Raw genomic sequence first — 12,465 nt, forward strand, 5'->3', positions numbered from 1 at the left:
AACTTAAACAGATTCAATTAAGACTATGTAAAAAATGGTAACTATATGTTCATATGAACGATGTAGGACGATTGATTACTACCACTGCGTACAAGACTGTATGTCTTTGTATTCTACGTTCGGGGAACGTATAGATCTCCAAGTGACTTTAACTCTTTTTCAGGAGGTATGTTTTCCAAACAAAACGTTTTTTATTTATATATAATTTTACATTTAATTCAAAAATGGTTAATAAAAATTCTCCTATCATTGCAGGTTTGTTTCGGTTATAGAATTGTATAGGTGTTTGAGAAATAGGTATGAACCACAAACAAATTCTACTTCAATTTTGTTTCAAAACTTGGTTATGCCTTTTACTTGATTAAAATGACAAAACTAAAAAAAAAAAATTTAGTGGAACCTCATTATTCCAGTAGTTGGGTTAAGTATTTAATATTCATATATCATATATTTGGGTTTTCGAGTCCAAAAAAATATAATCTAGCATCATTTATACAATTTAATAGAGAAAAATTTATTTACGATTTTCCAATATGGTGCAAGCAAAACCGCTTGATATATGGATCTTCGTTAGTCAACTATAATCTGGATTTTGAGCTATTTGGTTTGCTTCATTCGGTTAAATAGAATCTGTTTTTTTTTTTAGTTCAGCTCAGTTAATTTGAAATAATAATTTCTTCAACGTTTGGGTTTGATAAGTTTGGAGGAAACCTTTGAACTATAATAGCTTCTCTTTTTATTAACTTAGCAAAGTACATAACTTGTCTAACAAATTCCTTATATAATAGAATATGAAATCTAACTTATAAATTGATGCTAACTTTCCTAATAGTTAAATGGAAATATGTTCTAGGTAATCTCCTAATTGTTGATCAAAAAAAAAGAAGGTAATCTCCTAATCACCGAGATATCCTAATAGGGTTACACATTTGGTTTAGTTTAAGGTTGATGAATTTCAGTTCAATTGTTTTTTCTCAGCCCATATCAAATGACCAGATTCCCTATTGCTTACCAGAGAGATTAGAGTCTGATTTGCGTGAACCTTAACCTACACGAGACAATCTAGGGTTTCATATTAACTTAGGGCTTCAAAAAAGTAGTTCGGGACTCGGGAGACTTTTATAAGCTTTTTGAAGAAATTGGTGAGAAGTCGATACGTCGATACGATCTATTAAAGTTTTTGTTTAACCGTGCACGGGCTATGTGAGGTAATTACAACCTTGTGTTTTGCATGGATATGGATACTTTGCTTCTTCCACATAGTGAGTTTCTTCTGTTCCCCTTCTTGGAAACAAAGAACAACTGTATCGGATGCTTTCTTTATTGTTTCTTGTTTCAGCCTGCAAGCCAGCTTCGATGCCACGAAGTAGTAATATAAAGCAAGATTTCTCTTTAGTTTTTTTATTCAGAAACAGAGGATCACACCTGAACGTCACCTTTTAATTAGACAAAAGACTTTGTAAGGTACATTGTTCTTTACCTTTCGCTTTTCTTTATTTTTTTTTTAAACCAGATTAGAGATTGTATATTCTTTCACCTACAAAACTATGGAGTACCAATTCGGGTTAATTGGTAGTTAAAAATGCATGAGACCCATAACTTAGGAGTTAGGATATCATTTTCTTTACCTGCACAAATCTACTTAAAATACTTTGCCAAGTATTACAACATGTGATATATGTCACGCGTCATTCATAGAATAATTTTAGAGTCTTTAGAGAAATATATTTAAACTACTAGAATCATAACAATTCATATCATTATTTACCTAATGTGATTAATATATATATATATATATATATATATAAATTAATAATTTTGAATAATAAAAATTTGATAACAATTTGTATATCATATTTCATTTTGTTTAATTTTAAATTAATAAAATAAATTAAACAACCACATAACTATATAATAATAAAATATTTTTTGCATACGATATATTTTGGATTTTTTAAAACGATCATAAATTAAGAAGCCTGTCAAAAATCATGCATTGAAAATTTTGTGGTTAATGGTTTAAACTTTTGTTATAACAAGATACATGATAATAAAATCATATGTATTTTAGTATCTTTTAAATTAAACTATATACCATATAAACAATACATAAATATTTTAAATTGAGATTTAAAAAATATATATTCTATTTGAACTGATAAAAATTAAATATTTTTACTATTTTGGTTAATATTTAAAATATTAATATAAATAATTTATTAAATATTATTTTATAAAATCCCTTATATATTAATTGAGAAGCATTAAAAAATTTTTGATGAAAAGTAAGTTGTTTTATCTAAACATATAATATATTTTTAATTAAACTAACTATCAAAATTGATTATTAGTGTACAAAATGATATTCTCGAATCTTTCCAGAAATAAAAGCTACAGAATTACATAATATGATTACTATATATATGAAAATCAATGATTACGAATAATAAAGATTTGATAGTAATTTTTGTATTCTCCTTCTTTTTGTTTAATTTTATATTATTTGAAAAAAATAAAACAATAGACTAACCACATAACTAAAAATTAGATTTTTTCTTATATGTTATATTTTGAATTCTTTAAAACAACTATAAATTATTAAAAATATTAAAAGTTTTACATTGAAATTTTGTTATTAATAATCAATATTATTTCTTATAAAAAGATACAAATGATCATAAAAGCGTATGAATATGAAGTTTCATTTATTAGATATTCATATTAAATATATATATATATATATAATATCGTTTAAATTAAACAATATACCATATAAAATACATAAATATGTTAATTTCAATATTTTCATTAAAAAAGTATTGAGACCTTAATATTTTAATTTTGAAATTTACATTTAAAAAATTTCACATTGAAATTTTTGTGATTAATGGTTTAAATTTCTTGTTACAATAAATATACAAATGCTAATAAAATCATATGAATAGAACGTCTTAATAATAAATATTTATATTAAACTATATTATATATATGGGTCGATATCTTTGAAATTTAATCATATACAATATAAAATAAATAAATGATCTTTTGATTTATTTACCAAAATATTATCGTAAATAAACAAGAGGTATTGTTTTGATTTATTTATTTATTCTATTTAATTATATACATAATATGTAAATGAACACAAAATAAATTATAATAATATGTAAAAATCATTTGTATTCATGATGTTCATCCCGCGCAAAACACATATTTTAACTTAGAGTCTCATTACTCGTTATTACATATTGATTATTACTAATAAAACACATACAAGACGCCAAAGCTATCTTATGAAAAGTTAACAAACCCATGATCCATGGTTTTAGGGTTCTAACCCTGAAACACATGGGTTTTGTGGATTTTTTTAGGGTAGTTTTGGGCTTCTTGTATATGCTTTAAAAAGTATGTATAGAAAGTCTTTTGCTTTCGCTTCATCGGTCTAGTTTTTTTTTTTCAACAGTTTGTGCATATGCTCGAGTGAGACACGAGTTTAGGTTATTTAAATACATGGCTCGCAAGTGGAACTGTTTTCGAAATAAACTTATAACTTCATTGTCTCTATATTTTTTTTTTACTTAACAAGTACTAACATAGAAGGCTCTTTGAGCATATCATCAAACGCTGAATTATACACATCAAATTTAACATTCTTTCTAGAGAATTTGCAGGTGTTTGTTTGTTTCCCATTGCCATTGCCATTTTGACCATGGCGCAAAAATGTACTATCGATCAGATTAAAGACGTCCTATCTGGCCTGCAGTCTCAGTTAGATGCCATACAAGAATCCAAGAGAGATACCGTTCTTGACTTACAGTCTGAGCTAGATGCCCCAACCCAATCCAAGAAAGATAATGCTGTTGAAAAGAATGAGGAACCGGTTGAAGAGAAGAGACCTCAAACATCATCTTGGTGGGGTCGGATCAGAGAAGCAGTTAAAAAAGGTTTTAAAGTGAAGAAAGAGAGCTCAGCCTATGCAAGTGACAGCGTCGAAGGCAGTCAAGGCGGAAGCAGAAAAAGCAAGAGAAACCCCCGCCAAGATGAAAAAGATGCAAACCTCCGCCAAGATGAAAAAGATGCAAACCTCGAGATCTTGAAACTGCAAATCGACATTCGTCAGATGAAGGCTGCGTTTGAGAAACTGGCTCATTTCCAAAGCAATATTAGCAAGTCGTTGGAGATTGAAGTGCCTTCAAATAAACTAAGAGCAATACTATTGAAGACTGATTCAGCCAAGTCCCGGGCTCGGGATCTCAAGGAAATCAGAAGAAAGGTTCTCAACTTGAAGAGTCAGATCCCGTTGTTGCTCAAGAAACAATCATCCATAGGTTTAAGCGTTACAGATTCTCAAACCTTTGAGGAAAATGGTCAGATCATTGAGACAGGGAGCGACATATTCTTGCCTGGCCTCCACGTTTCCGATGATTTCAAAGATTCTTCAGCATTTGAAGAAGTCGTGGACAAGTTTGAAGTACTTGAGTTCACATACATGCTATGTTTGCTGTCCTTCGCCGTGTTCCCGGAGAACAAAGAGGTTGAAAAGACAATGTTGATGTACTGGTGGATCGGAGAAGGTTACATCAGCTACGAAGATTCGGAAAACACAGTAACGAGATATCTTGATGAATTCTCAAGAAAAGGGTTGGTGGAGGCGGTCGAAGATGAGAGGAAACTAAAACCAGGTGGTTATAAGATGGATCCTCATGTGCACGCTGCAGTTATCTACCTAGCCAGCCATAAGGGGCTAGGGCTATTTGATCTCTACTCCAAAAAGATGCAAGCCTCAGAGAGTCATAACGTGTGCCTAGTACAAAAATCGTCGTTACAACCAGAGGCTAAAGCATCTAAAATGCCACTGAAAGATTTGAACTCGGTTTTCAATTCCTCGGAAAGGTACCCTGATTTCACATTCAAGTGGTTTCCGGAGATGGATTCACTCAAGGTGCTTTATTTAGGAAGATGGGAACGCACTGCAAAGCGTCACATTGAAGTTGAGAGCACAGAGTTTCTCAAGGATATAAAGTCTCTCAAGAGTCTCAGGCTGGCAAGTTTTCAAGGGATCTCGAGGATCGAAAACCTCAAAAAACTCCCATGCTCGCTTCCGAAGCTAGTGATATTGGATCTAAGAGCATGCTACAATCTAGAGGGTCTTCCTGAAGACATAGGCTCGCTTGAGAGTCTGATATACTTGGATGTATCAGAGTGCTATATGCTAGATCGCATGCCTCGAGAGATTTCGCGTCTTAAGACACTACAAGTTCTTAAGGGCTTTGTGATTAGCCAGTCGGATAATGAAAAAGAGTGTGCAGTTAAACACCTTGAGAATCTAAGGAAGCTAAGCGTTACAGTAAACAAATACCAATTCAAGGTGGAGGATTTCATGGAGTCGTTGAAAGACCTCAAGCAACTGGAGAGTCTGAAAATAGCATGGGGAGCTCGGTTCCCGTATGAAGAAGGAGGAGGAAAAATGGAAGAAACAGATGAAGCAAAGGGGAGTAAAGAAACAGCAAACGAGGAGAATCCTCCAAAGGAAGAAAAAGATGAGAAGAAGGGACAGACAAACGAAGATATTAATGAAGAGAGCTTGAAGGCTGATAAGGTCATTGAGGGAGACAATGGGAATGCTGCTCAGGAGGAAGGAAAGAAGCAAGATAAGGTAGATGCAGAGAAATCAAGATCAGAAGATGGTGTTATAAAGGCGAGTACATCGTCGGAATCAACAAACACGATCGAAAACAAGAAAACAGATGACAAACAAAAAGAGAAAAGGGAGAAAGTTAATCCAGAAGAAGGAAAGAAGAAAGATGAGGTGAGCTCGAAACCAGACATGGTTACTGAAGGAGATGAGAAAGACACTGTAAAAAGCAAGCCAGATGATCACCAAAGTGGTGACAAACCAGAAGAGAAAAGAGATGGGGAAGAGGATAAAACGGAAGGAGAGAAGAAAGCAGATAAGGTAGATAAGAAGACAAGTCCACCACAAGAATCCAAAGACACTGTCACGAGCAAGCCAGATGATCATCAAAGAGGTGGCAAACAAGAAGAGAAAAGAGATAAAATAGAAGAAGCTAATACCAAAGATGAGGTGAAAGCAGAGAACTCGAAACTAGATGAGAAGACAAGTCCACCACAAGAATCCAAAGACACTGTAACGAGCAAGCCAGATGATCATCAAAGAGGTGACAAACAAGAAGAGAAAAGAGACGAAGGAGAAAAGGATATAATAGAAGAAGAAGGAAAGAAGAAAGATGAGGTAAAAGCAGAGATGTCAAAACCAGACAAGAAGACAAGTCCAGCAGAAGACACGATCAAGAGCAAGGCAGATGATCACCAAGAAAACAGTAAAGATGGAGAAAGGATCAAGGCTGCTTTAAAGAAGCCTGATGATGAAGGAGAAGCAAAGACTCAAAAGTTAGACAAGAAGAAGCTTGGTAAGAAAGTAAGTTTTTCAGAAGAACCGAGAGCTCCCGTGCAGAAGAAGCAAGCTACCAAGGAATCTGGACCAAGAAAATCAAAACTGTTCACCATCACGAGAACCGAAACCAAGAAACATGGGAAAGGAAGGCAAGAAGATTCGGGGATAGGTACCTCTAAGCTTCCTTCTAGCTTGAAGAAGCTGGAGCTAGAATGTTACCCTGAAAAGGAACCTCCGGTTTGGTTAAACCCCAAAACACTTGACAAACTTGAAAAGCTCTCAATCAAAGGAGGAAACCTTAGCAGTTTCAGCGACCACCCTTCAAATGCAGAAAACAAATGCAGCGTTCAGATCTTACGTTTGAAGTATTTACATGAATTCAAGGCTGAGTGGAAAGATTTGCACACACTGTTTCCACAACTGAAACTGTTGGAGAAATTTAAATGCCCGGAAGTTGCATTCTGTCCCACAGATGGTAATGGAGTCTGGAGATCACAGCCATAGACATCACCAAGTATTTGCTAATTTGATATAACAACTCCTTGTTTCAATAAGGGGAAGAATAGCCTTTGTAACTTCATTAGAGCTTATGTATCTATCTCTCCCACACTCTGAATAAATAAACATTCCTACTTATTTAATCAAATGTTAACGTTAACTGACCCTTTAAACAAGACTGTTATACTAGTATTTGAGAAAGCAAAACAATCATAGCAAAAAAGGTCTAGTGCACCTCCTAGACAGGAATAGAACACCATGCATCGGATTCTACTTCATAAAATATCATATAAAATAGCCTAAGCGACCGTCTAGAACGATTTTTAGAACACCGGAAAATATCATACAAAATAAACAGAAAGAAGGCTGGTAAGATTGATGTTTCAAAGCCGGTCCTTATTCAACAAGCGCAGCAGTTCAGACACACACAGAAGAATACGTAAATAATTACAGGCAACAACGATCCAAATTCTTAGTGCAGAGTGAAGTTGCTCCATCTACTTTGGTGATCTTTTTTCACTCTTGTGGTGATATTTCAGGGGGCTCTACCATAACCCAGTCCTGCAAATACACAGTGTGTAAAATGCTAAGATGAACACTACTAAAAATTGGCAAAAATGATATGCAAAACATAGAATGCGACTTATTTTTGAGACCATTTGGATTCGGAACTGTTCCTTTCCTGATGAATTTTGACATGTGCTACAACGGTAGGCACGCAAAAGAGCATTGACGGTCATTGGTCCTAAATGCTCACTGGAGAGGTGATCAGAATAGAAAGGTGCAACTTACAGTTTCTTGCAACTTTGGGCAATTCTTGACTTGCAATTTCAGGCTACTTGACAGTTCGACTCCTTCAACAACTTTCTCAAGCTTCTCACAATAGTTTATGTTTAGCTCCGCTAGGCTGCTAGGCATCTGTGATGCCTCCGGGAAAAGCGTTTTTATTTTCGGACAGCAATCTATGCTTAGCTTCTTCAGATTCTTGAAGTTGTTACCACCCCAGCAGATAGTCTCTAACAATGGAAAGTTTGAAATCGACAAAGTCTCCAGTGTTCCCAAACTCTCCTCGTCCACTTCAACGAAAAGGTCTTTTATATCCATGCACATCCGTAGCGAGCAAAACTTCACCGATTTGGTCTCGTTAAAGAATGATTTGAGCTTTGTTGAGTCAATGTCCACAAAGGACACAAACTTAGCTTCACCTTGTAGGTCTTTAGATTCATGGATCTTCATCACTTCCTGCTGACTTGCGGAATCAAAACGTGAGAGTATCTCCTTATACATCTCCCTCTCAATGGGGACGTTTCGAAGACGTTCCTTGATGACATCTCTTTTCTCAGTACTATCACTGGCCGGAACTTTATTCTGTTGAACCTCCTCTCTTATCTCTTCACTTGAAGACGTTGCCTCGTCAGATCTCTTACTTTCAATCTCATCCCTTATCTTGCTCCATTCCTCACCTTCGAAACGCCTTCCATCTGCCAGAATAATATGCTTTAGACAAGTGATTTTTGTCTCTTTTGGCAACTCTGGTGTCTTCACTTTTGTTCCAGAGAGATTCACTTCACACAGGTAAGACATATCCTCAAATGATCCTTCGATCGTATGCAACTTACTACATCCTGAAACATCAATGACATCGAGCTTTGTGAGTTTTTTTTATGTTTGGGAGAACTTCTAGGTTGGTGCAATCCTTTAGAAGCAGTTTGCTGAGATTAGACAGCTCCTCGATGGTCGTCGCCAACTCGTTAAGATTGGTTCCCGAGAGATCAAGAGTTTTGAGTTCTTTCTTATCTTCAAAGCACACTTCAAGCATCTCCACTAACTTTGTAGTACCCGAAAGATCGAGAATCTGCAGACCTGACAAGGGCTTCAAACTAGGTAACCTTCTCAGCTTGCTACAGTCACGCAACAAGAGCCGCTTAACGGAGTGAAGCTTGTCGCCCACGGCAGAGTCTTGAAATATCGGTAGCCGCTCTATTTGGCTCTCGGAGAAGTCAAGGAGCTGGAGTCTTGTCAGATGGTAGAAGTTCTTGTTCTTGCTTTTGTTTTTCTTTTCTCCTTTCGTGTTGTCGAAGCAAGTCTGAAGCCCGCGAGCACCGGAAACATCAACAACCTCAAGCTTAACGAGTTCTTGTATATCTGGCAAATCCTCCAGGAGAGGGCAGTCCTTGATGATGAGACAGTGAAGCTCTTTCAGCTCAGAGATGCTGGAAGGAGAAGTAGTGATCTGAAGCCCAGAGAGATGTAGACTTTGAAGTTTAGACAGTTCTTTAAAGAACTCATCAGAGATTTTATTCAAGGAGCTAGCACCAGAGACTTCAAGAGCATTAAGCTCTTTAAGAGCCTTAAGCTCTTCAATATCCGTCAGTAAATCACAGTCCCTGATTACAAGAACCCTGAGTTTGACAAGACTCGAAAAGGCCGAGACAAAAGGGTCCAGCGTGGGCTCGAACAGGCCAAGTACTTCAAGATCACTCAGCTTCTTAAAATACTTTTCAGGAGTCTCACGACGCAGACGGTCTCCACTAACCAGAACGGTGGTAGCCTTGTCTCCTTTCTTCGCTTGCACTGTCTTGATCATATCATCTATCTGTGTGATTTTCCCTATACCTTTCTTCTTGTCACCGCAATAGACTCTAGAGAATCTAAGCCGTGATCTACCAAGAAGCCCGCGTCGTCGAGGATCAATCAAAGTGCTCATGGCCCTCTCTGGTACCACCACATTGTTTTCTTGTATCTTGAGCATCCCGCGGTTTATAAGCTCCATCAAGATTAAGTGACCATCCTGGTACGCCTTTTCAACCGACCTAACGGGATCAAAGTAGCCTTCGAGTATCCATTGTGTGATCAGGTCACGGTAGTAAACGCAGCCACAGTGCTCAAAGAAGTCCAAGCTATGCCAAAAACAGTCTTGGATAGCATCTTTCAACGGGAACCCAATTTCCAGTAGCTCATATGAAAGACACAGAAGTGGATTGTCAGACCTGTCACTGTCAGCAGCTGAAAGAACTTTCTTTATCAGTTTTTCAATCTCTTCTTTTCCTGGATTGGTGCTGCTCTTAGTAATCTGCTCGAGGGAATTGGCTAGCACGGCAACTGCAGCTGGCGATTTCTTGCTTTGTTCCACCATGTCAGATATCTTTATCCACTCTGCTGTGCCAGTAGACACAAATAAATCATCCATAGACTTTTCGATTGAGTCAAGCAAAGCCTTTGTCATCTCGGTTGGCTTTGTAGTTTCCTGCAAGTCAGTAGTTGGGACATCTTTCACATCAACCTCCTGAACCTGTGCTTTGTCCGTGGCTGGGGGTTCACTTCCCTCTTCAGTTATTTTGTCTACTGACGCACTACCATCGTCTTTTTTTACTTCCTCTTCCACGGATCGTGACCCACTACTACCCTTTGTGTCTGTTGCAACATCAGCTTTTATGTCCTCTGACGAACTATCATCGTCATTTGTGTCTTCATCTTCCCCGGACTGTGAGCCATTACTCTTTGTGTCTGTTGCATCATCGTCATTTTTCACTTCATCTTCCCCGGATTGTGACCCATTACTACCTTTTGTGTCTGTTACAGCATCAGTTATTTTGTCTTCTGACACACTATCATCATCACTTTTTACTTCATCTTCCCCGGATTGTGACCCACTACCCTTTGTGTCTGTTGTTGCCACATCAGTAGGCTCCTCATCTTCTTTTCGTCTTGTAATGAGAATTTTAAGACGTGTGTGATCTTTAAGAATCTCATCTATAAGAAACCTCTCAAGCTTCAAATCCTTCATCACCACATCTTCTTTGGTCATGCTTCCTTCATCATCAAGAATCAACAGAAGATATCTCTCCTTCTTTGCTTTTTTCTCAGCAAGCTCCTTTGCTTCCTTCTCAGCCGACTCGTCTTTTTTCTTTGCATTTTCCGGGGCCTCCTTCTTGGGTTTAGCCGCAGCCACCTTAGCCTCTATATCTGCTGCCACCATCTCCCTCTTTGCTATTTCTTTGATGATATTCTTCTTCAGTTCATCCAACAACTCTTTAGGCTTCTTCTCTTCCTCCTCATCCTCATCTCTATCATCCACTTCAGTCTCTTCGAAATCAGAGTGAACAGATAGTTGGGAAGCTATGTTCTCATAAAGCGACAACTCATCCTCCTCCTCGAACTTGTTGTTGAGATGCAAGCAGAGGGTCAGAAAGCAATACCCATTGTTAGCCTCGTCTCTGTAGATGCTTGCGTACTCGCCTACCTTCTTTGCTAGCCTCGTCTTCCCGATTCCAGCTCTACCAGCCAGCAAAACTCTTTGAGACCCATCTTCTCTCAGAACGTTGAGTATCTTTTTACACAACTTCTCATCCTCCATCTCTTGGCCTGCTTGTGCATTATTGGAATCTGGAAAAAGATACTGCGTTAGAGCTGCTTGTCACTCAAAGAAGACACAAATCCACCATCTCTGAAACTTTTTGTAAATAATAATACTTCATCTGTCTAGACGACATGTAAAGGCTGCAAATACGACACAAACTCAACCATGTCTGAATTTTTTTAAACATGAAGCACTTCCAGACTTGTAAGAATCCAACAGAAAGATCTGAAAAATCAAATACGATTTGACTGTAACACAGTTTTATATTGTTGAAATTCAAAAATCAGATTAAGGTAGATTATCAATCCGTACACATCAAGCTCGATGAAATCACACATAGACACACAAATCCATTAAAATACATCAATCAAATTAAAATATTGAAGTAACCTGGGCGGCGACTCTCCGACATGATGAAGATGAGGTTTCTTTGGTGGTGAGTTAGTGTTCGCTCTTGACCCTTTTGCCTTCGTGACAAAGCCAAGTCAACATCTTCTCTCTCACACACACACTCTCTCTCTTATCAGTTTGCAGTACATTATCATATTTATATTTTTTCCTCTATATTTAAAAACTGATGTTCTGATTTTTTTTAACATGATTTTAAGAAACAATAAATATTTGTATTTGTTTTTTTTTCAAATAAATATTCAACAACTCATATTTTACATTTTAAGATACACAAGATTTATATCTTTAAAAACAGAAAATTATTATTTTACAAATTTAATTTAATAGAAAAGTATAATTGTTTATATGTTTTATGTTTTATAAAAGAAATTAAAATTTTATTGGGGAGTTCAAAATTTCAAATATTTTAAAATACCGTTTCACCGTAAATAATAAAATTATCTAATTATATTATGATGTATTTATAATAATACGATAAATATATATAAGATATTATTTAATTTAAATTTTGACTTGTTTTATAAATTATGCATATTTTATTTTTGACATTAAAAAAACTATTTTATTATTCAAAGTTAAAGTGGTCCGTGAACTCAGATCAGAATATAACAAACAATAAAAATTAAACTTTTATGAAAACACGAACTATCTTAACTTAAACCATATGTTGTTTGGTTATGCTTCATTGATATGTACCTGATTATAAATTATGCCATGAAAACGAAAAATATCAGAAAACATTAGAAACAAATTATTTATTATTATTTAATTAATGATAAAT

At 36.0% G+C, this 12,465-nt stretch overlaps 1 protein-coding gene and 1 pseudogene across 2 annotated transcripts; one reads left to right on the forward strand and one right to left on the reverse strand.

Annotated features, from left to right (window-relative positions):
• Positions 1–1,344: 1,344 nt before the first annotated feature.
• Positions 1,345–7,068, forward strand: LOC106386420. 2 transcript variants are annotated; one of them, XM_013826272.3, is made up of 2 exons: positions 1,345–1,464; positions 3,672–7,068. In XM_013826272.3, the coding sequence occupies exon 2, from the start codon at positions 3,710–3,712 to the stop codon at positions 6,917–6,919; it is 3,210 nt and encodes a 1,069-aa protein (XP_013681726.2). In that variant the 5' UTR covers positions 1,345–1,464; positions 3,672–3,709; the 3' UTR covers positions 6,920–7,068. The 2 variants fall into 2 exon arrangements, with proteins under 2 accessions (XP_013681726.2, XP_048637380.1); XM_048781423.1 differs by having other exon boundaries at positions 1,408–1,464; positions 3,661–7,068.
• A 113-nt stretch (positions 7,069–7,181) lies between these two features.
• LOC106385247 lies at positions 7,182–11,810 on the reverse strand (annotated as a pseudogene).
• Between the last annotated feature and the right edge of the window lie 655 nt (positions 11,811–12,465).

This window comes from Brassica napus, chromosome A6 (assembly GCF_020379485.1).
Source record: "Brassica napus cultivar Da-Ae chromosome A6, Da-Ae, whole genome shotgun sequence".
In the NCBI taxonomy this organism is placed as follows: Eukaryota; Viridiplantae; Streptophyta; class Magnoliopsida; order Brassicales; family Brassicaceae; genus Brassica; species Brassica napus.